Below are 23,868 nucleotides of genomic sequence, written 5' to 3'. Positions count from 1 at the left end.
AAATGAGTGGGCTGGGTGGCTTAGTGGTAGAGGCTTCCTGGGTAAGCACTGAAGTCCCTGGTGCAGGGCCAGGGGGCGCTGGGGACACCCTGACCCCTCTCCCCTTCCCTGGCAGGCGTTCTGGGCCTGACCTGGTTCATCAACAAATTCCGCATCGTGAAGCTGACCCCCAAGGACCAGTTCATCATTGCCTACGGGGGCCTGCGAGGGGCCATTGCCTTCTCCCTGGGTTACCTCTTGGACAAGAAGCACTTCCCCATGTGTGACCTGTTCCTCACTGCCATCATCACCGTCATCTTCTTCACCGTCTTTGTGCAGGTGCTGAGCAGGCCCAGCCTTGGGGACCCTGACTTTCCTCTGGGAAGAGGAAAGTGTGTTACTCAACATGGGGCCGCGGGTTCCAGTCCAGGCTTCAACATTAACTTGCCCTGTGGCCTTGGGCAAGCCACTGCCCCTTTTGGGCCTTAGTTTCCTCAGTTGCAAGGTGAAAACTGTGACATGAGTCATTGAGAAGTGACTAATCAGAATGTAAGGTGTACAGAGAGCTGCCTCCTGCACTGAGGGACTTGACGGGGTGGGGGTCAAGTCAGCAGGCCCAGGTTGAATTCTACCCCCAGCCCATTGCCAGCCTTCAGCGAGTTAGTATCTTGGAATCTTAGTTTCTGCAGCTATAAAGTGGGAAAAGCAGCATAGCACAGGCAACTGGAGGAAGCCTGGAGTCAACTCTAGTTCTGCTGCTGTGGGACCCTGGGAAGACCCTCCCATCTCTGTCTCATTTCCCCAGTTGTGACTAGGCTAGATGTTCCCCAAGAATCCTTCCATTGTGCTGGTTTCCTTTCTTTCCTTCTTCTTTTTTTTTTTTTTTTTTTTGTACTGGGCCCTTTTAATTATTTATTCAGAGATAGGTTCTCACTAAGTTGCTTAGGGTCTCAAAATTGCTGAGTCTGGCTTTTGAACTTGCAATCCTCCTGTCTCAGCCTGCAGAGCTGCAGGGATTACAGGCGGCCCCCACTGTGCCCAACCTGTTAGGGGTTTCTGTATACTTCAGTGACAGTCCCCAGGAAGCCCAGCCTGGGATAGTGCACATTGCATCATAACTCTTGAGTGGCCTTGGGCAGGTGAGATGCTGTCTGGGCCTCCATTTCTTTCCCATCCCTCCTGTCTTTCCTGGGCACTGATCTTTGAAGTGCTAGATAGGACACATCTCTGTCTTAAGAGAAAAAATTACAGGGGAAACCAGGGGCTGGGTATATTTTCTGTCCTTTAAAAAGCAAGAGGGGCTGGGTGTGGTGTTACATGTCTATAACCCCAGTTACTTGGGAGGCTGAGGCAGGAGGATCCTAGGTGCCAGACCAGTCTGGGTAACTTAACAAGAACCTGCCTCAAAATAAAAAGGGTTGGGATGTAACTTAGAGGTAGAGCACTTGCCTGTCCCAGAGTTCAAACTCCAGCACCAAACAAACACACACACACACACGCGCGCACACACACACACACACACACGCAAGGGAATTGCCTCTTTTGTGCTCTTACCCTGCTTCTATCACTAAAGTATTGTTTCACCTTGACTTTGTAGTTGTATATGCTAATGGTGTTCCAAGCCTATTTTCACTGAAGGCCACATTGGGGTGAAGACCCTTCTTGGAGCCATCCTACTGGAGTTGTTCTTTTGTTTTTTAGATCTTTTCTTAGTTGTGATGGACACATTCAATCTCTCTCTCTCTCTCTCTCTCTCTCTCTCTCTCTCTCTCTTCTCTCTTCTCTCTTCTCTCTTCTCTCTTCTCTCTTCTCTCTCTCTCTCCTCTCTCCCTCCTCTCTCTCTCTCTCTCCTCTCTCTCTCCTCTCTCCCTGAACCCAGTGCTTCACACGTGCTAGGCAAGCGCTTTGCCATGAGCCACAGTCCCAGCCCCCTGCTGGAATTTTCTTGGCTATATTGCTTCAGTAGGACATCGGGAAGTTGCTTATTCTCTTTTGAGCCTCAGTTTCTTTATTTGTAAAATGGAGGCAGGGGAAAGGATTGTTGTCCCCTTAGGCTATTATAGGTATTGAAGAGCTAATGCTTAGGAGACATAGTCACCAGGCAAGTGTGCAATGCAGATAGCCACTGCTATTATCTCTAGGTCCTCCCAGTAGCCTGTGAGGGTGACAGAGCACAGCCAGTTCCCCCTATATGCCATCCCTCACTCCTTGGGTTGCAGAGCAAATCTGGTGGAGCCCACATTTGAACCCAGACCCCAGCTAGATGACCAGTCATTTGGCTGTGGGCTGCCAGACCTCTGGCTATGTCTCCTGGAAGCAGCAGGCCTCAAGGACCCGCCTTTATCTAAGTGCTGGGGGTGGAGGTGGGAAATCCTAACACCCTGGGTCCCGGGAGACTAAGGACCTACCTCAGAGCAGAGGCATCCTTATCTCAGGGAGGCTGGGGGAGGTGGGATGCTCCACAGCCCCCTGCCAGGATAGCAGAACTGGAGTGTGTGATACCCACCTGCCTCCCTAGGGCATGACCATTCGGCCCCTGGTAGACCTGTTGGCTGTGAAGAAAAAGCAAGAAACGAAGCGCTCCATTAATGAAGAGATTCACACACAGGTACCAGAAGCTGGGGCTGGACTCTGGGTTGCAGGGGGAAGCTCAAGGAGCTGGGGAGCAACTAAACCTCCACTGCCCTCACCTCTTCCTCCCTTATCCCAGTACTGGAGTGATCCAGCAGCCCTTGGGGCTACCTGTCAGAGTTCAGCCATAGGGAAAGTGTGGTGTGAGTGGCTGGAAGCCATCTCTGCCTCTAGTTGAAACCTGCTGTAGGTGTTGGGTTCAGGTGGGTCCAGGAAGGGGCTCGGCAGACTCCAGGAGTAAGGGTTTGCAGTAGATACCCAGGCCACTGGACTTCAGGATGTGGGTGGTGGCTGCCACCTCCTGGCTGCTCCTGGAACTACAGGCTGTGCTGAGCAGGGCTGCAAGCAGGGTGGAAAGTGGGGGCCTGGTCAGAGGTCTGGGTAGGGAAGGAGCCCAGTAGTAAGGCTTGACCTGGCCCTGGGCCCGTTTCAGTTCCTGGACCACCTTCTGACAGGCATCGAGGACATCTGTGGCCACTACGGCCACCACCACTGGAAGGACAAGTAGGTGACAGACTTTGGTGGGTGGGGGAGGGGCGGGAAGGGGCAGGCAAGGGTCTCCCAGGGCCTGGGCATCTCCCCATGCCCAAGAGCTGGCTTCATCCATCTCCCTCCTCCTCTCATCAGGCTCAACCGATTTAATAAGAAGTATGTAAAGAAGTGTCTGATCGCTGGTGAGCGCTCCAAGGAGCCCCAGCTCATTGCCTTCTACCACAAGATGGAGATGAAACAGGCCATCGAGCTGGTGGAAAGTGGGGGCATGGGCAAGATCCCCTCTGCTGTCTCCACCGTCTCCATGCAGTGAGTGCCAATGGCTCATCTGGGCATTGTCTATACCCATACACTGACCCATCTTGCCCAGCCTGGGGCAACCAACTGGTGGGAGTGGTGCTCTGCTGCCAGTCAGGGAGGGTGTGAGATCTTCAGGGCCTCACCAAGAGCCTGAGACTTTGGCCACCCACCCAGGCCATCCCCAGCATGTTCTGCTTCTGGCCCAGCCCAGTAGAATCTAGGGTCACAAGAATGGGGTCCTCATGTATGCTCTGTTGTCCCAGGAACATCCACCCCAAGTCCCTGCCTACTGAGCGCATCCTGCCAGCATTGTCCAAGGACAAGGAGGAGGAGATTCGCAAAATCCTGAGGAACAACCTGCAGAAGACCAGGCAGCGGGTGAAGGCCTACCCCAGCTGGGAAGCCCAGCCCTGTGGTCTCCTCTGCAGCCTTCCCCTGCATGTGCCTTGGCACCCTCTCCAGAGTTTCTGCCCAGCCTCCTGCACTGTCCTGCATGTAGCCAGAGCCTCCCTAACCCTGGACATCCAGGGGGCCTGCCCTAACCTCAGTTCCTCCTACAGCTGCGGTCCTACAACAGACACACATTGGTAGCTGACCCCTATGAGGAGGCCTGGAACCAGATGCTGCTCCGGAGACAGAAGGCCCGGCAGCTGGAGCAGAAGGTATGCACCCGATGAAACTGGCCCCACTGCCTCCCTCAGGGAATCAGGGTTCCTCCTGTACCCACAACTCTAGTGCTTCACCAGATCCCTCCAAAGAAATATTCCTATTCTAGAAACTAAGAGGAGTTTCAGGGGGTTTGTTGCTGGTGTCAGGGTTTGAGCTTTATCCCAGGGGAGTGATATGTGGAGGGCATAAGGGTGGCCTGAGTTAGGGCCATGGCAGGAGAGAGAGGAGTGGGTAGGTTTAAAGGACACTAAGGAAGCCAGTGCAGTGGTGCACACCTGTAATCCCAGCAACTCCGGAGGCTGAGGTAGGAGGATCGTAAGTTCAAGACCAGCCTCAGCAACTTAGCAAGACTGCCTCAAAATAAAAGGGCTGGGGGTGTAGCTCAGTGGTAAAATGCCCCTGGGTTCAATCTCCAGTCCCCTGTTTTTTGGGGGGAAAAAAAAAGGATACTGAGGAAATACAACTAATAAGACTTGGTCACCATTTGGAGGTGGAGCCAAAGTTCAGTTGTGACATGTCAAATTTAAGATGCCTGGGAGCCAGCCAGGGCCCAGGTGTTCCCTTTCAAGTTGACTTTTTGGTCTGGAACCTCAGGGGCAGGAGTATTTAAGGCTTCCCAGGGGGATCACCTAGGGGAATAAGCCCCCAAGAGCCCCCAGAGTGCCAATGTGGGTCCTAGTGCAAGCACAGGAAGGAGCCTCATGAGGAACCACCAGCCTAGGTGCCATCTGGCTCCCTCCTGCCCAGCTGCCCAGCTTACCCTGACTGCTCTCTCTGTCAGATCAACAACTATCTGACGGTGCCGGCCCACAAGCTGGACTCGCCCACCATGTCACGGGCCCGCATCGGCTCAGGTAAGGGCCTGGAGAGAGGCCTTCAGCTGGTCGCTTTGCACTATCACCTCCTGATGCTGAGGTTCCAGCAGGAACAGGCATCTGGGAGCCAGTTGGGAGGAGAGGCTTCCTCCTCGCTGACCTCGCCTCTTTCCAAGCCATCAGTTATGTCTACATCAGGCGGGGCTGGGGGCGGACGGAGCAGGCAGGATGGCCCTACTTTTATTCGCAAACACAGAGATGCTCCAGGGGCCACTCACAGTGAGGACTGTGACAAGAGCTGGAGCAGATCCAGGCCTTGAGCCCATGTGGCGGAAGAGGGCAGAACTCTTTATAGGCCTAGGCCTCTGGGACAGGCCATGACTTGGGAGGGAGGCTTAATTCTTGACCTGTGGAGAAACACCTATGGGAGACCCTGATCTAAAAGAACAGTTTGAGGGAAGAGAAGCTGGGGACGGAACTGTCAATCAGCCTGTATAGAGTTCTGAGGCAACAGGATGGCTGCACTCATGGGGGCTCTGGGGGTTACTAACTCAGGCTGGGGGAGCCCTTCTTGCAGTGCAGCACATGCTGGGCAGGGCACAGGGGCAGAACCAGAGTGCCAATGTGGGTCCCAGTGCAAGCACAGGAAAGCGCCTCATGAGGAACCACCAGCCTCGGGTGCCATCTGGCTCCCTCCTGCCCAGCTACCCAGCTTACCCTGACTGCTCTCTGTCAGATCAGCATCTCTCTGATGGTGCCTTGTATCTTGCTCTTGGTTCCCAGACCCACTGGCCTACGAGCCAAAGGCCGACTTGCCTGTCATCACCATCGACCCTGCCTCCCCACAGTCTCCTGAGTCTGTGGACCTGGTGAATGAAGAGCTGAAGGGCAAGATCTTGGGGCTGAACCGGGATCCAGCAAGGTTGACTGAGGAGGATGAGGATGAGGACGGGGTCATTATGATGCGGACCAAAGAGCCTTCATCCCCAGGCACTGATGATGTCTTCACCCCCGGGCCAAGTGACAGCCCCAACTCCCAGAGGATACAGCGCTGCCTTAGTGACCCAGGCCCCCACCCTGAGCCTGGGGAGGGGGAGCCCTTCATCCCCAAGGGGCAGTAGCACCAGGGCCAGGGGCAGCGCCCATCCCACAGACTCTCCCACCAGGGCAGGGCTGGGGGAGCTGAGGGCTCCCCTCACCCTTCCTGACCTGGATTGGCCTTGCCCCTCCCCCCGCCGCATGGCAGCTGGGCCCACAGCCCCCACAGCAGCACGGCTTCCCCCTGCCTCCTGGGAAGCGTCCTCCTCCCATTGGAACTGTCTTCCCAATCATTTGGCAGAACTGCTGGGTGGTGAGGCAGGCCCTGTCCCTTCTCCAGATCCAGGCTCCCCCATACCCAGACCAGGACCATAAGGCCACTAGTCTCCCAGGCCACAAGGCTCCTCTCTCCACTGCATCACCTCCTTCAGACAAATCTTCATTTCTAACCAAAGAGCCTCTGGCTCCACTGTGGTTCTACCCAGGAAAGGAAGGAGCTGAGGCCTCCCTTGCCCTTGGCCAGACCCTCCTTTATCAGGAGATGCCAGGGCACAGACGTGGCTGGGGGAGGGATCAACAGTCCCACCCTACTCCTGCCAGCCATGTCACCCTGGCCCGCCACCTGAACTGTCCTCACTCAGAACTGCAGGCTGGGGGAAGGTCTGAGCTTCTCTGACTGGAGCTAAGGCGCTTTGGAGTCATCTGATGGGGACCATTAGGCTTTCTGGGGCTGCCGCCTAGGGAGGAACCGTCTAGGATTTCAGAAAGTGCTGCCATTTTTTGTTGTTTGTTCACACTTCCACACACCATTCTGTTTGCACAGAGGTACTCCTTTTTTTAGAGCATCTGAAAACCCCTGGACAGTCAGGGCCCCTCTCACCCCTCCTCCTGCTCCAGAGAGTCCCCCCTCATATTCCCATGTCTCTCCCACACTCCCCAAATCTGTCTCATGCCTGCTGGGCTCTTGACTCTCACCCAAGGTTCTGATTTTAGATGTGGCCCCAACCATGACCCTATCATGATTCTCACAGGCGTGGGACCTCCTGGTGCCTGTCTTGCTCTTGGCCTGTCCCCAGAAACCCCTCCTTCATATGTCCACCCAGCTTGCTGTGAAGTCCAGCCTGGGGAGAAGGTCTCCCCTGAAGTTCTCCCACCTGGTTGGGGCTGCTGGGATAGACAGAGTCCTGGGCCCCCAGAGGCCTTTGCTCACAGGCACATACTCCCTAGCCCCCACTGCCACCATGACTGGGCCCAGGTCTATGGGTGTCTGCACTCCCACTGGGCACTCCCTCCCCCAGGATCGTGCAATAGTCAGAGCACCCTCTCCCAGGGGACAGGGCCATGGGTGCTCGGCCCATCTGTCCATCTCCTCTCCATGCAAGTGCTGTCTGGGGCAGGAGTCACCATGCAAAATGACGTCGACAACCATATACAAAGCCACCACAGCTGCTGCAGCTCTGCCGCCTGTATAGAAGAAACTGAACCTTTTTCATATTCTAATAAATCAATGTGAGTTTTTGATAAGAGTCCAGGGCTGCTTCCTGGGGGTGAGGGATTTCAGGAGAGAGGAGGACCTAAGGTACTTGGCTCAAAGGCTGGCACAGAAGTGCTTAGCCACCATCAGCTGCTGGTGTGGTCATTTCTATGTGCCAGGCACCAGAGATACAGCAGCATGAGCAGGATGTGCTTGCCCTTGGGCGGCCTCGGCCTAGCATGGAGGAGCAGCGCTCATCAACATTGACACAGCCGTGGAAAATCCCAGTGCATGTGGCATGAATAAAAGGCTGGGGAGGGGTGGATGAAGAGGACTCTCCCGATTATGTGACATCCTAGAAGATTGATGCAGGCACCAATGTAATCAGGTGGAGAAGGTCTTGGGGAGGTTCCAGTTGTTCTAATTGAGAGCTGCATATGCAATAGCTGAGGTCTGGGAAATGCTCATGCGGCTGGGTCAGAGTAACAGCAGAGGAAGGATAGGCCCTGTAGTCCATGGTTATGGCCTAGTCCTTAAACTAGGAAAGTCACTGAAGCCCTGTGTTCTTACCTGTGAAATGGGGACAGTGACCCCTGGATGACATGTGCTCAGGTGCAGGTAAATAGCTCAGCCAAGGTTGGATTCCTGAGGTGCATTTATAAGAACTGGCCACCAGAGGGCAGTGGGGCCTTGGCCCACACCCCAGATCCCCTTAAGATGGACCTGAGCTGTCCAGAAAAGATTGTGACCCAGCCTGGAGCAGGAGCTAGTGTAACTTACAAAGTCCAAAGTACGCAGTGCCAAAAGAACTGTAGAGAGGGACCACACTGCATTTTTGTACTGATGTCCTAGCAGGAAATGGGTGGCACACTCAAAGGGTGTGGGCAGGATTATGGGAATCTACCAGGGATGGGACCCAGTGGGGTTCCCTACAGGAAACTGTGACAACCCCTAGAGATGAAAGGGCAAGAGGAGGAACTGAAATTCTGGAAGGAGTGGGAGGTGTGCTCAGCTAGAACTGTGGCTGCAGGGAGCAGAACACAGCCCCTGCCAGAGGAGAACCAGGGAGCACCTGTTCTGACTTCTTTGCTCCTCATGGTGCCCCCATTGGCCAAATCCAATGGAAAACAGGAGAGGAGAGCAACCTGAGTGAGTGAATTTGGATGGGAAACAGGATATCCAAGCAGAGTCATCCCTGTGTCCCTCAACATCGACCCTTGTCCTTTGGGTAAAAAACTTCAGTTCCTGTTGCTTTATAGAATTTCTGTTTAACATTAAAAAAAAAAGTTTTAGAAATCAACTGATGTACAACATTGTGAATGTACTAAATGCAACTTAACTATTCACTTTAAAGCGGTTGATTTTATATAAATTTCACTTCAATTTTTCTTTAATGGAAGGAAGAAAAAAGACCCTCACCACCAAGAGGGGAAACAAAAATTTTCACCACCATCATATCTTGTCATCTTTCAGTCCTACTCACTTGGAGACTAAACATATTAGTTGTCAGCATGGCTCTTTAGAACAACAGAGGCACAAATAACAACAGAGAATTGTAATGGCTCCCATTTTGGTAGTTAGTCTTGGGGCCTAAGACAATAGTCCCAACATCCTGCTACCCGCTTCCTTGTCCCTCTTACCAGCACTGTGGCTGGCTGGAATTTTTATCTAGTGGGGTATCCAAAAGCTTTTTTGGTGGGGCAAGGGCCTCACATATGCTTGGCAAAATCCCCAGCCCTGTCCTAAAGCTTTGTTCCTACATAGCTGAGCTTCTTACAGCTCTGATGTCAATTGGGCTGCCAAGTTTCCCACTAACATCATTATTAGAGGCTTCTGGTGAATCTCCTGAATCCAGTCATAGTCTTCTTGTCCCCTCTGCTTGCCAGATTATGTAGCAGGAACTTGTTTTCCTTCTGGTAATCCAAACTAATCACCCTATTTGGTGCAGTTGACTTGCCTCTCGGCCTTTTGGTTAAGCAACTGGCCAAGCTCACTCCCAACTTGAACCATACTTGTGTTCCCTGGAAGCACCCCACATTCAGGCATTAAGGACTCCAGACCCTCTGAACCACAAAGTCGAGGGGATAAAAAGCAAAAATCCCTCCAGTAAATGAGTTGGAATAATAGAAGGGACACTCCTGTATCCACCCCTGGGTCCCTGGGCCTATCATTTGAGCTGTGGGAGGGGAAGCCATACCTTGGCTGCTGACTTAAAGGATGTGCTGCCTCCATCATCAACCCAGCCTCACAGCCTGCTGCCCCCTAGCTGGTGCCCTAACCCTGCTGTGCACCACTGCGCCCGGCAACAGGGCACATCGTTCAGGGTTCATCATAAGACCAGTGCAGCCCGTGGCTGAGACCGTTGCTGGACGTCCTTCACCATAAAATGAAGGTAGGCGGGCAGTGTGTGGGATGATGGCAGAGTGATGAATGAGATGTGCTATGGAATCCAGAAGGGAGGGTGCTGGCAGAAGCACCGAGGCGGGAAGGCAAGTCCAGATTGGGAACACACATTTATTACCATGAAGTAATGCATAACGACTCCTTCATGAAGGAGGGGAAGGCGTCCGTTATCCGCCTCCTCGGGTGGCTGGCTGTTCCCTCTAAGCCAATGTTTCTCAGTGGTTTTGATCTTAGGAACCCTTCACACTCAGAAATTATTGAGGCTCCTAAGGTGTTTTGTGGGGACTCTATGTATCAATTACGCTGAATTAGAACTTAAAGTCAAGTTTAAAATAGTAATTTATTTAAGTGAATAAACAGGTTAATATAATAAATATAACATTTTTCATGAAAAATAACTTTCAAAACAAGAATGATGAGATGAGGGACATTATTTGACAGAGTCTGGCTTAATGGCAAATAACAAAATTCTTAATTCTTCAGCATTTCATCTGTATATCTGGAAGATTCATATATTATACGTTTATATGTTTATATATGTAAAGATTCATATAATTGGCACTGGAATTTGAACTTAGGGACACTTTTTCCACTAAACTATATCCCCAGTCCTTTAGAAGTTGCTGAGAGTTTCTAAATTGCTGAGGTTGGCCTCCAACTTGTGATCCTCCTGCCTCAGCTTCCAGAGTCCCAGGGATTACACATGTGTGCCATTGCACACTTTTACTATACATTTTTTTTTTTTTTGTATCAGGGATTGAATTCAGGGGCACTCGCCTACTGAGCCACATCCCATCCCCCCCTTTTTTGGCATTTTATTTAGAGACAGGGTCTCACTGAGTTGCTTAGCACCTCGCTGTTGCTGAAGCTGGCTTTGAACTCACAATCCTCCTGCCTCAGCCTCTTGAGCTGCTAGGATTACAGGCATGCACTCCCGTGCCTGGCCTACTATATACTCTTGAGAGAATGGTAGTGAAAAAGGCAAATGATGTCTTACTATATATGAAATTAGAATTGACTTCACAGAACTGAAGAGACTTGGGAACCCCAGGGAAGAGAGTACCTTACAGGAAACTTAGTCTGGCCTTTTGCTGTTGATGACTGGGACACAGCATTGCCCGCTTGCCAGGTCAGATTTGATGAGGGAAATGTGTTGAGTCTCTGTGTATTATCCCTGCTATCAAATGAGCACAATCTTGGAAGTCAGATGTCTGAACTGGTCTTATTGGTCTAAAATCAAGGTGCCATCGAGTCTGCATTCCTTTCTGGAGGCTCTAGTGGAGATCTGTTTTCCTGCCCTTTCCTGCTTCCAGAGGGGCCCCGCCATCCTTAAAGTCAACTGTGGCTGGTCAAGTGTTCACCTCACATTTCTCTCACACTGGCTCATCTGCTTCCTTCTTCCTAATTTTAAAACCTTTCGATTACATTGGGTTCACTCAGATAATTCAGGCTTATCTCCCTTTTAAGTCAGCTGATTAGCAACCTTAATTCCATCCGCCACCTGAGTTCACACTTTGTCATATAGCATGTAATATTTGCAGGTTCCAAGGATTAGAGTATGGACATTTGGTAGGAAAGCTCTTATTCTACCTACCATGCCATGCATAGCTTCTGTCCCTGCCACCATGGCTTCTGTGAATGTGGGCTCATTGAGGAAGAACCAGGGTAGCCAGGGAAAGAAGTTGATCTCTTTGTGCAGGATAGTCTTGTCCATCTAATTACAGAGAGCCTCCCCCATATAAGATGCCCTCTCAGAGCATCCAGTAGGTTAAAAATAGCTCCACCACTTACACCTGTGTCAAGCAGTCCATCCATGACCTCCCCCAGCACCTCCTCCTCATCAATCTCAGCCTTGTGGCTTTCAAGCCCCCGACCAGCCAGCTAAGTTGTTAGCCACTGCTCATAAATCAGTGCAGATCTGTACGTTGGATCGTCTCTCCTTCTACAAGAAGTGGGTCATCCACATGGTCAGCGATCTGCCACCAGGAAGCTCTCCCCTCAATCCCGTCCTTCAGGGGCACCCCGAGTGTGCCTGTGAAGCAGCGGCTGTATGCTAGCTTGCCATGCAGACTCAATTGGAAATCTTGTCTATGCTTTTCCTTTGTGCTAACAGGTCATAGCAATTTCACCAAGTGTGGACTGAGGGAAGATCAGCGAAGCAATCAGAGGAAGCACCAGGGGGATTTGAATCACCTGCTCTTGCAATTTCCTTGTGCCTTCCGGACCTGCTCAGACCCGATCTCATCTACACTATGTAATAACAGAGTGCCACCATGTGTGTCCAACGTTATGATGAGGTGGGGCAGAGTATCTCCAGTTCTGGCCGCACGGGTCACTTGGTGTCCCACAGTCAGGCATTCTGTCTCTACCACATCCAGTGTGAGCTAGGAGCTGTTTTTAAAATGGAGAATAGTTGTTGGCAGGAGAGGGCACAATTTAATCCAAAACCCTAAGGTTTTGTGCCGTGGGTCTTGGATTGGAGCTTGTCCATATGGCATCGTTTTCTGCCATGGTCACTTCCCAGTGATAACACTCACATGACAGGGCAGCGTGCACTGAAGCCTGCACCTGCTTCAGAGCCTTCTCTTGCTCCAGGCCTCACTCAGAACTTACAGTCTTATGGGTTTTCCAGTAAATGGCTAAAACAACACAGCCGAATGTGCCATATGTTGCCTCAAAAATCCAAAGTCCCATCTTTTGCCTCTTTCTTTTATAGTGGGAAGTATAAGGTTCAACAACTTGTCTCTCATTTTTCAAAAGTATCTATTTATTTATATGTGGTGCTGAGAATCGAACCCAGTGCCTCACACATGCTAGGCAAGCTCTCCACCACCAAACCACAACCCCAGCCCTTGTCTCTCATTTTTGAAGACAGATCCTGACATGTCTGGATCCCCTAGAAACCATATCCCCTAGAAATTTCATTGATATGGAAACCCCCAAATTTTTTTTGTAGGATTTATCCCCCTTCGTTTGGCAAACATGTTTTTACAAAATTATTTATAATTTCTTGTTCACGTGGCCCAATTAACCATCACATCATCAGTGTAATTGGCTAGCATACTGTTTTTAACTGTGTCAACATAAGCAATGACCTTTGGGCTATACTGTGATAGACACTGGGAGAGTAGTCAAAGCCCTGAGGTCAGAGTAAAGGTCACTGCTGTCCCTGTATTTATAACTACCTTTACTTTGTGGAATGGAAAGGAGAGCATTTGGGGATGGAAGATGCACACAAACCCAGGGATGGGCTAACTTGTTCCAGTAAAAATTCCTCATCTGGGAGCATGGCTGCAACTGGCAGCATTCCTAACTCTCCAGTCATCTGCCACCATCCCAAGACCAGCTGGTTTTGACATCAGTCAAACAGGTGAGTTACACTGGATCAGGTTAGGAAGGACTGTCTCTACCTTTTGGATATTTAATGGCAGCTCTAATAGCTGAAATTATACTAGGGATGCATATTGCCTTTGGCTTGATATTTTGATGGTAAATTCAGTGACTTCCATTTGGCACTTTCCAATGAAGGTCAGTTTTTAACCCTCACTGTGAGTCAGGAAATCAGTGGGGATTTGGCCACTTAATATCCAGACACAGGTAGGTCTGTGGTCCCAGTTTATGCACTCAGGCTGAGACTTGACCTTCATAAGCCGCCTCTAACTGGTGGGCCATGTGGAGTGTTGAGTCTCCAGAGGTTATCATCAGTTCAGAGCCAGAATTTTCCTCTTTCACAAGGAGACTACAGGCCTTGCTGGAGGAGACAGGGGGAATTCACAGTGCCCACTTATGGCAGCCTTGCCGAGTCCTTCCTCAAAGGCCCCCTCAGCCAAGGAATTTGGAAAACTGGGTAATAGGTAGTGACCCCCCATCAGGAAAACTTCAACCAGGTTCCTGCCCACCAGATCTAGTAGTTTTTCCACTTATTTAAGTTAAAAACAAAAAAAATTAGATACTATGCCTCCCACCCCCTAGCATTCTAGGGACCCATGATCAATTAGCCTTCACACGGATCCAAATGGATCAAAAACACCGATCAGGTGGAATTGTGGAAAGAAATGTAGCCAAGAGAATTTCAAGGACTTTGTAAGAGTAACATTGCAGCCGCTGCCGGCTGCAGGAGACGGGCCGGGGAGGTGACGCCGCACCCACTTTCTGTTTCAGGGATCCCCTCCCCCCAATCAAACTACCATAGGGTAGGGGCACCTGAGGACCCACCCGAACGCGGTCCTCGTTCCCCCGGAAGCCAGGCTGTATGGGGCAGAACCCTGGGGGAAACGGAGCAGAACCTGGGGCTAACCCGAACCCCTGAAGTTCCATCCAGGGGCGCCCCCGGAACACCCTGCCCGTGGGCGCGCCGCCACCCGCCGAGCAGCCAGAGCGAGACCGTTATCTGTTCCAGCCGGCTACTGTGATGCTTTGTGACGATGGCAACGAGCGGTGGCTACCTGCCAGCACAGGTCCCCAGGCTTCAGCCGTGTCCAGATCTACCACAACCCCGCGGCCAATTCCTTCCAGGTTGTCGGAGGAAGGCAAGATGCAGCCCGGCCAGCAGGTGGTCAGCAACTGTGCCATCGTCCGGGGCGTCAAGTACAATCAGGCCACCCCCAACTTCCATCAGTGGCGAGACGCCCGCCAGGTCTGGGGCCTCAACTTCAGCATCAAAGAAGACGTGGTGCAGCGGGCCAGTGCTCTACAGGCCTTGGAAGGAGACTGGCCTCCGGCACCCCCAGCACCCCCAGCACCCCCAGCACCCTCAGCACCCTCAGCACCCTCAGCACCCCTTGCCTGGGCACGCTCCACCAGGGAAGAGGTGGAGCAGCAGAAAAGGCAGTGGCCCAGCCAGCCCCAGGAAGTGGAGAGGAAGGGATGGGTCACCAAGGCAGGAAGCCCACCTGTTCACCCAGTGGGGGGACCACCCCCACCTCCAGGACCTCCCTGTCCTCCGGGTCCCTCCGCACCCCCAGGATTGCCCTCCTCAGGGGTCCTGGCTTCAAGGCATGGAGTAGGGGAAGGCACATCTCCTGCGACCCCTCTCTCTGCAGCACAAGGACGGAATGGTGGAGACGGAGGAGACCCTGGCTTGGCTGCAGCCATTTGGGGAGCCAAACTTAGGAAAGTCAACAAGCAGAAGGAGACCTCAGGAAGACCGCTGGCCCCCAAAGCTGAGAACAGTCGAAGCACCGGTCCAGGGTTCATGGAGGAGATGGCTGCCTTGCTGGCCCAGAGAAGGAAAGCCACACAGATTGGAGGGAAACCCAAGGAAGAATCTGCCAGTCAGGAGGAGCCAGGGGCCAGAGGCCCAGCCCCGAGTGAACCTGTGCCAAGACCCTGGGAGAAGAACAGCACAGCCTTGCTAAGGATGAAGTCCTCATCTTCCAGGACTGCTTCCAAGGCCCAGCCCTCCAGCCATGGGGAAGAGTCAGACCTGGAGAGGGTGAAAAGGGAGCTTCTGGAAGAGGTGAGGAAGGAATTACAGAAGGTTAAAGAGGAGATAATTGAAGCCCTTGTCCAGGAGCTGAGGAATTGGGGTTCTCCCTGACCACAGGAACCCCCAAACCCCGTTCCTTTTTTCCATACTCCCCGTCTGTCACCCTGCCTCTTCTTGACATGGAATTGACTGAAGACTACACAGGAATTCTTCTTCTCCCCTCCTGGTCCCACCTAGAAAATTTCAAGGGGGTGTGGTTTCCCTGGTGCCCTGCCCTCATCCATGCTGGCTTATTGAGTAGCTGGGGAGGCCCCCACCCTCTGCTCCCTTTGGTCTCTCCCATCTGCTGTCCCTTTGAGGCTGGTTCCTCTTCCGGGGATGTACCAATGAATCCCATAGTAAGGGGGGAAGGAAAGAGGGAATTTCACATTCCCTTGTTCTGGATTCACTTTCACGCCTAATGTCTTCGAATTTTTCTGTTTTCATTTTTAAGAAAAAGTATATATATATATATATATATATATATATATATATATATATATATATATATATACACACACATATATTTAGTTGGGTTTGGGAGAAAGGGAAAATTTTTTTCCTCTTTGGTTTTCATAAAATGGGGTGTGGAAATGTTTAATTGCTATCTTCCCAGGCTAGCCCATTTGGGGCAGCTGTTTAAGGGTGGATGTCTCACCAGGCTGGGGTACTTCCCCCCACCCCAGGGAACCACCTGCCTGCCCTCTGGCTCCTTCCCTTTTCTATGAGGAATTAAGATGCTGTAACTTTCTGAAACCTCAATTTGTTTTTTGTTTTTTGTTTTTTTTTTATTAGGGCAAGTTTGGGGGTCTGGACCATTTTTACTCCTGGGGAGAAAGGGAGGGAGAAGGAGAGGAAGGGGAGGAATCACCTTTACCTCCACCCTTCACCTCCAGCTTCTTAGAATGGGCCCTTGCAGAATAAATCTGCAGTTTTTATTTTTTTAAAAAAATATCAATAACAATAACAAAATACTGATCACTATTCCTTCCCTGGGCTTTATTATCAAAAGTCCCTTGTCCCTGGCTCATTGTTGTCAGCTGTTTTCTACCACCACAGGATCTTTTTCTCTTTAGGGGCAGAAAACCAAGAAGCCAAATTCCATTTGGCATCTCCTACATTATCTCCAGTCTATAGAAGAAAACCAGCCCAGAGCCTTTCAGAAAAGGGGCCGTGAGCAGAGTAGGCACATTCCCACATTCCCATCTCCCTCAGCCTTCCTCTACAGCTGGTCAGGAAAGTCCGAGCCCCTCTGCCTCTTTGTTAGGCCATGATTGAATCCAGGTTCCAATTAGTCAGACTGGCCAAGCTGACACAATTCCGGATCCTGGTGAGAACACCCACAACAACCAATATTGGCCCCATCTAAGATTTTTGTCTTCCTTAGTCTAACGCTCCAAGATGCTACCCAGACTCTGCCAGTACAAATTGGCAAGATTCAGGCAGCTCTTTGAATGCATAAAGTACCTCCTCCTGGGGGTGGGCCTTGTCCTTTTCTGATTGGATTCTACTGGAATATAATTCTCATTGTAGGTCTGGAGGTGAGGAGAAGTGTTAGGAGTCACCTGGGGGAGTCCAATGTCCCAAGTGAAGTCACTGAATGACTTTTACACAAAGACTGGTTTCCTCCAACCCAAGGTGGTAGGGGGCTGCCTTTGAAAGGGAGACTCAGTGGTTCAAAGTTCTATCCAAACAGCTCCATCCCATGTCCCAGAGTCCCACTCCACCTTAACCAGTATTGGGGCTGGGACTGTGGCTCAGCAGTAGAGTGTTCACCTAGCACCTGCAAGTCCCTGGGTTCCAGCCTCAGCACCATATAAAAATAAAATAAAGGTATTGTGTCAAAACTACAACTAAAAAATAAATATTAAAAATAAAAAAATGGTGTTGTTCTCTGGGTGTGTTGTTCTCTGGGAGTAAGAAGCTTGGTGGGGCTGTGCATTTAATTGATTCTGTGATCCTTATAGTCAGACTGAAGCTAGTCCTCAGCCATATCCACCCTGTGGCAGGTAGAGATCAAAGATTCCTACCGCCAGGGGCAGTGATTCAGGAGCCTCAGGCAGGGAGATTGCAAATTCAAGGCCAGCTTCAGCAATTCAGCCAGACCTTGTCTCAAAATAAAAAGGGCTGGGGATGTAGCTCAGTGGTAGAAAGCACTCCAGGGTTCAATTCCCAGTACCAAAAAAAAAAAAAAAAAAAAAAAAAAAAAAACTTCTCAAGCTATCCTGGGCCTTTCTGAATCTCCAATCTCACACTAAACTGGGAATCTCACACTAAACTGGCTTTCAGTCTGTCCTGTTCTTTGTGTGAGTTTCTAGGGCAATCCAAAGCCCACACCACAGTCTTTGTCACTATTTCTTAGTTACTGTTGTCACCATAGTGACTAAATACCACAGTTACTTGATCTTCCAGCATCGTAACAATCAACTCATGCCATTGCTGGTTGTGAAGTGAGTAACCATGACACTGTGTGCCACAGATTACCATGGTCTATTAGTGCCTGCCCAGTTTATTCATGCGAGAGCAGCCCAATCCCAGCGTCCCACCGAGGCTCTGCTTCCCAGGGCCTTTCTGTACTCAGTATTATAGCAGCTAGGCCCTGCGTAGAGATGGACGGCACACTCAGGGGAGAGACTGAAAGGGTTTGATGAAGGGAAACTTACAGAGCAGGTAGAGAGAGAGAGACCAAAAAAAGGCTGGTGAAGCGGTCGGGGATAGAAGCCGCAGAAGTTCTTTCCATCTGGAACAAGGGAAGGCACTAGAACCTATGAGAGCTATAAGCTTGGGAAAGGTTGGCCTCTGGGGCCCAGGACAGAATGGAGAATGGAGAAGGGGGCACTACACTGACAGTGAAAGCGCAAGATGAAAGGCCCATTTTATATACAAGCAAACTAAGGCTTAGCTGCCAGAAGAACCTGAGGCTGCAGGGGCACATGCTTATACTCAGCCTCATTTCCTCACCCCTAACAGGCCATTTGAGTTTCTGCCCACATCACAGGCCTGGTGAAAGGGTCACATGAGGGCCAGAAAAGCAGTTTCTCATCAAGACATCTTCTCTAAGGGCCACCGTGTGCTGTCTGTCCTCTGATCAGAGAAATCGAAAGGCTGAAGGGGACACTGAGGCAGAGCCGAAGGTGCCTCTTGAGCCCCCAGAATGCCCAGAGAGGGACTTGAGGAAGGAGGGCCAAGAGACTTGAGCCCAGGAACTGCAGGCTAACTCCAAGGTGGAAAGCCTAGAGGTGAAGAGAGAGGAGTGGCTTTGGTCATATCCCTGGAACTGTCCCTCCTTCCACATCCCAAGGGAGCAACTGATGCCACCCTACATTGGTCAAGGAGAACACAGAGGTCAGAGGTGGCTCTGAAACCAGGCGGCAGGCATTCCCAGAAGAACATGCTCAGGGATGGGCTGAGGTGAGCTATATACTAGGCTGGGCATACACCCCAGAGGACACTATATTGGGGTCCCATCTACGAGACTCACTGACTCAGCAGGCCACCTGCTCTGGGTTCCATGGCTGACTTTCCAGGCCTCCCAGGCATCCCCTCACCCCCGTGTCCCCCGTGTCCCCAGAGCTGAGCCTGTCCTGCTGGTCTTACTTTGCTGTGAGTCTGAATTTTTGCAGATTCAGTGTGATGTCTGATGTCCATTAGCTTAATCTCTGCTCCAGAGCAGACAGGTGCTCCTATTAGTGCACTGCTGGAGGACATGGGCCATAGGTCCCTGGGTAGCCAGAAGGGCCATTCTTCAGGCCAGGTCACCCAAGAGCATCAACATTTCCCCCCCGCCCATCAACCACAGAGGCCGTTCCAGTCAGCACACTGGACATTAGAAACATGTCTCATTGGCAAAAACCGTGGTGTCAAAATCAGCAGCCTGGGCCAGATGTGGTGGTGCACATCTCTAACCCCAGCAGCTTGGGTGGCCGAGGCAGGAGGATCTAGAGTTCAAAGCCAGCCTCAGCAATTGAGCGAGGCCCTGAGCAACTCAGTGAGACCCTGACTTTAAATAAAATTCAAAAAAGGTCTGGGATGTGGCTCAGTGGTTAAGCGCCCCTGGTTTCAAGCCCTGGTACCAAAAAAAAAAAAAAAGATAAGTGGCCTGACTGGAACATCACAGAACCATGCCACTTGGTATGATAATCCAGCCGCCAACAGCTGGGGTCTGGGTTGACTGAAAGGTGACAGGAGGGAATCTCTAGGGTGATGGAGGTGTTCTAGATTTTTTTTTTTTTTTTTTTTTGGTCCTAGGAATTGAACCCAGGGGTGCTTAACCACTGAGCCACATCCTCAACCTTTTTTATGTATTTATTTAGAGATAGTGAAAAGAAAACAAAGAACGAGAGATGGATAAGCAAGAAATGAAAGATGGAGACCAGGCAGAGATACATACGAGAGTTTATTTGTCAGAGCTGATAAGTAAAGGCCGTCTCCCTATAGGAGAGAGAGGCAAAACAGGTTTGAGTTCTGGGACTTTTATGGGAGAGGCTCAGAAATCAGAGCCAGGCGGGTCCTAATGCAGGGGGTTAGGGGTGGGGTTGTATTAGGGTCTGTAAACAAGTCAAGATGGGGCCTGGCATTTTGCCAGGGGGAGTGGTTTGTGAAGTAACGCCAGTGAGCCATTAAGTGTGGAGATTCCTGATTGGTTGACTGCTGTATCTAGTTTATGTTAAATTAAGATAAGCTGTGTGGAATGTATATATACCCCTCCTGTCCTACAATAAATGGCTCCCACTCCTGCTGTATCAATGTACACAAGTTGTTCGTCACCCCCCCACACCCCCCCACCCCCTGGACTGCGGCAGGGTTGGTAGGAGGGAGTGGGTGGTGAGCCTTTCTCAGAAAGACCCTTGGACAGGAAAGTGAAACTTTTTCCTTAAAATGGCGGCTGTCATTTAAGATGGCCATCCAGATGCTAAGCAAGGGCCTTATAGACAGGGTCTTCACTAAGTTACTTAGGGATTCACTAAGTTGCTAAGGCTGTGATCCTCCTACCTCAGCCTTCTGAGCCACTGGGATTACAGGAATGTGTAACTGTTGGGTGGTTGGAGTGTTGTCAAAATTATATATTTAGAATCTGTACATTTTTTTATAAATCTTACCTCCATTTTTAAAAACTGATTTTAAAAAAATCTAACCACCAGCCTGGTGACATCCTGAATAACTGGTCCATGTAGCACAAAGTGTCCTGATGCTACTTGGGGGCTTTTCTAGGGAGGTTGGTTGGTTGGACGTTGGCCCCATCCTACAGCTGGAGTAGGGTTCCATTCTCCCAAGCTCTCTGCTTCTACAAGGGTCAATCCAACATGGTCTGTAGGGGAAGATGGACAGTAAACCAGGGCAATGGCATTCAATGAGCAGAGTGCACCAAGGAGACAAAATGGAGAAGAGAAGGAGGGGACCAATAGGCTGAGCAGTGAGGGAAAGACCCCTGAGAAGGTGCTGAAGAATCATAAGGAAACAGCCACGGAGTATTAGGGACAATGTCCTGGTCGGAGGGACGGGCAGGACTGTGGCATTTGGGGGAAGCTAAGAGAAGGCCTTTTGTGGCTAGGGTTTGGTAAGCAGACAGGAGAATGGTCCAGAACAGGAAGCACAACGGTCCAGGACAGGCCTTCTTGATGCACAAGGATAATGTATGCAGATGACATAAGAAGAAGAATTATCTGACTTATGCTTTTAAAGGATCACTTTGGGCTGTGGAGAATTGGTTGAGGGGGTCGGGAATGAAAGTAGGGAGTCAGGAGCCTGGAGCAGACGTCCAGGGAAGAGGGCATGGGGCCAGGCCACAGGTGGAGGCTGGAGACACACTGGGCAGATGCTGAGGAGGGATGACGGGATCTGCTGGGTCGAATCTGGGGCATGAGGGAATCCTGGGGATCCTGCCTCCAATGGCTAAGTGCATGTGGGGCCATTCAGCCGAGGGAGAGGGAGAATGACCAGGGAGCAGGAGCCCCAGCACCCCCTCAGGGACAGGGCAAGGTGGAGATGCTGGAGACAGCGAGGGTCCTGAATGAGGCCAGGGCTGTAGATAAAATGTCCTGAGTCTTTCAAGGTCTAAGTGGCATTTCAAGCCACAGAACCAGAGAAGACGACCCAGAGAGAATGGATAAAGAGGGAAGAGGGACCCAACCCAGAGCTTCCAGAAACATCAGGTTTCAAGGGCAGAAGGAAATGAGGAGGATGTGGCACCCTCTAGACCTGGAGAGGAGAGGATGTCAGGAGAAAGGGACCAGTGTTAATGCTGCCTAGAAGGGTGGCAGTGGAAAAGGGCCCAGTGGACAGAGGAACATGTTAAAGGACATCAGAGGGATTCCACGAGCCAAAACCAGAATGCAGGGAACTCCACACAAACCATCACTCCCTTCCTTAAAAAAACTAAGGGATGAGACAAAAGGGGAAAAAAAGTGAAAGGATTAAATGAAATTTCAGGAACAAATAAGCCAAATGCAATGAATGGCTCTTATCTGGATCTTGATTCAAATAACCCATTATAAAAGACATGTATAAAGTAATCAAGGAAATGTGAAAACTGGTATCAGGCAATATTAAGGAATCATTGCTAAATTTTAAAGTTACAGTATCCTGGGGTCCCTTTTTCTGACAGTCCTGGGATTGAACCCAAGGCCTTGTGTGTGCTGAGTAAGTGCCCTACACAGAAGTTAGTCCAACTGAATTATGGTCAGATTTTAAAGAGTCATTATTATCTTTTAGGAATTCATACCAAAGTGGTAACTTATTTACTAATGCTATAAATAACTGGATTCATTTTGGGGGAGAGGGGAGGTACTGGGGATTGAACCCAGAGGCCCTTTTTATTTTTTTTATTTTGAGGCAGGGTCTTACTAAGATTCTGAGACTGGCCTCAAATTTATGATCCTCTCACCTCAGCCTTCCAAGTCACTGGGATTACAGGCCTGTGCCACCTCACCTGGCTTGGATTTTCTTTAAAATGACCCAGAAGAATAGAGGGAAAAGAAATTGTGGGAGATATATATATATATATATATATATATATATATATATATATATATATAAATTTAGCTACTTGTTGACTTTGTTGAATCTGAGTGTTGGAGTTCATATATGAGCATTACATTATTAATTCTATTTTACTTCTTTTAAAATTTTCCATAAAAAATATTTTCTTAAGATGAAAAAAAAATTGAAAGGAAAGTGCCTTTTGGATTTGGCAAGAAGGGTCACCTGGCAAGAGCCATCTCCGTGGATGGGAGCCAGAAAGGTGGGTAGAGGAGTGAATGGGAAGTGGAGGCAGCAAGTCTAGACTGCTCTGATGAGGTTCCTGGGTCAGGGAGAGGGGACTCCAGACAGGAACTAGAGCAGGAAAGAGTCAAGGGATGCTGAGGTAGGCAAAGTTCAAAGATGGCCCCCAAGACTTCTGCCTCTCAATGTAGGTGACTCATATAACCCCATCCCCATGGGTAGAGCTAGAACCTGTAAGTAGGATGGGATGTCACTGTGATTAGGTTACATTATATGGCAAAGGTGAATTTTGCAGATATAATTAAGGTCCCTAATTAGAGTTGACTTAGAATAAATCAAAAGGGAGACTTCCTGGGGCTGGGGTTGTGGCTTAGTGGTAAAGTACTTGCCTAGCATGTGTGAGGCACTGGGTTCAATCCTCAGCACCACATATAAATAAATAAAAAATAAAGGTCCATCAACAACTAAAAAATATTTTTTTTTTTAAAAAAAGGGAGACTGCCTGATGGGCCTGACCTAATCAGATGAACCCTTTAAAGAAAGTGATTCTACTGCTGGCCTTAAGAAGCAAACTTACCTTCTGTGAGTTCAGAAGAGGGCCACATGACTGAGAATAAATGGTGGCCTCTAGGAGTTAAGAATGACTCCCTCTTGGCAGTGAGCAAGAGAGTAAAAACCTCAGGTCAACCATGCCAGGATACTGAACTCTGCCAACAACCAATGGAAGACGGTCCTGAGCCCTAGCTGAGGTCACTTTGTTGGCTGGTGCCTTGACTTCAGATTGGTGAGACACTGAGCAGAGGACCCAGTGAAGACCTGCTGGACTTCTGACCCACAGAAACTGCAATGCAAGACACTCATGTTGTTTGAGGCCACAGAGTCTGTGATCCCAGGCTATACAACCAATACAGATGTTCTTTTGTTTTGTTTTTGTTTTTGTTTTTTTCTTTTTGGTTCTGGAGATTGAACTGAGGGCCCTTGACCCTGAAGTCACATCCCCAGCTCTTTTTGTATTTTATTTAGAGACAAGAGCTCACTGAGTTGCTTAGGGCCTCACTAAGTAACTGAGGCTGGCTTGGAACGGCAATCCTCCTGCCTCAGCCTCTGAGCCGCTGGTTTTATAGGCGTTTGCCACCTTCCCCGGCTCTGTCTTGTTTTGATGGGGGGGGCTATCTTAGAGATTTTTTGAGCTGTTGGGAAATGGCCAGGTAGAGAAGGAAACACTTTGGGAACAGGAAATGCATAAAGCCTCAGAATGAAGACAGCCTTGAGAGTGGAGGCAGCTTCGCAGAGGGTGCTGAAGCAGACTGGTTTGCAGATTGGGTGGAGGAGCTGGGCACAGTGTGGTCACTGTAATCACAATGTCTCTGGGGGCTGAG

General features: G+C 50.2%; 1 protein-coding gene and 1 pseudogene across 1 annotated transcript in view; both read left to right on the top strand.

Moving 5' to 3' along the window:
- The window catches only part of Slc9a1 (solute carrier family 9 member A1), a 56,277-nt gene extending 48,877 nt beyond the window's left edge, over positions 1 to 7,400 (top strand). The window contains exons 5-12 of the mRNA XM_026391671.2: positions 116 to 318; positions 2,498 to 2,587; positions 3,044 to 3,114; positions 3,238 to 3,411; positions 3,666 to 3,780; positions 3,963 to 4,064; positions 4,853 to 4,925; positions 5,670 to 7,400. Of these exons, the coding sequence (XP_026247456.1) occupies positions 116 to 318; positions 2,498 to 2,587; positions 3,044 to 3,114; positions 3,238 to 3,411; positions 3,666 to 3,780; positions 3,963 to 4,064; positions 4,853 to 4,925; positions 5,670 to 6,007 (1,166 nt within the window). The 3' untranslated portion in view covers positions 6,008 to 7,400. The remainder of the gene's footprint in view (positions 1 to 115; positions 319 to 2,497; positions 2,588 to 3,043; positions 3,115 to 3,237; positions 3,412 to 3,665; positions 3,781 to 3,962; positions 4,065 to 4,852; positions 4,926 to 5,669) is intronic.
- A 6,783-nt stretch (positions 7,401 to 14,183) lies between these two features.
- Positions 14,184 to 15,340, top strand: LOC113184764 (vasodilator-stimulated phosphoprotein pseudogene; annotated as a pseudogene).
- The last annotated feature ends 8,528 nt before the right edge of the window (positions 15,341 to 23,868 follow it).

This window comes from Urocitellus parryii, chromosome 11 (assembly GCF_045843805.1).
Source record: "Urocitellus parryii isolate mUroPar1 chromosome 11, mUroPar1.hap1, whole genome shotgun sequence".
Taxonomy (NCBI): domain Eukaryota; kingdom Metazoa; phylum Chordata; class Mammalia; order Rodentia; family Sciuridae; genus Urocitellus; species Urocitellus parryii.
The sequence above is the reverse complement of the archived record's forward strand: the minus strand, read 5'-3'. Positions and strand labels throughout refer to the sequence as shown.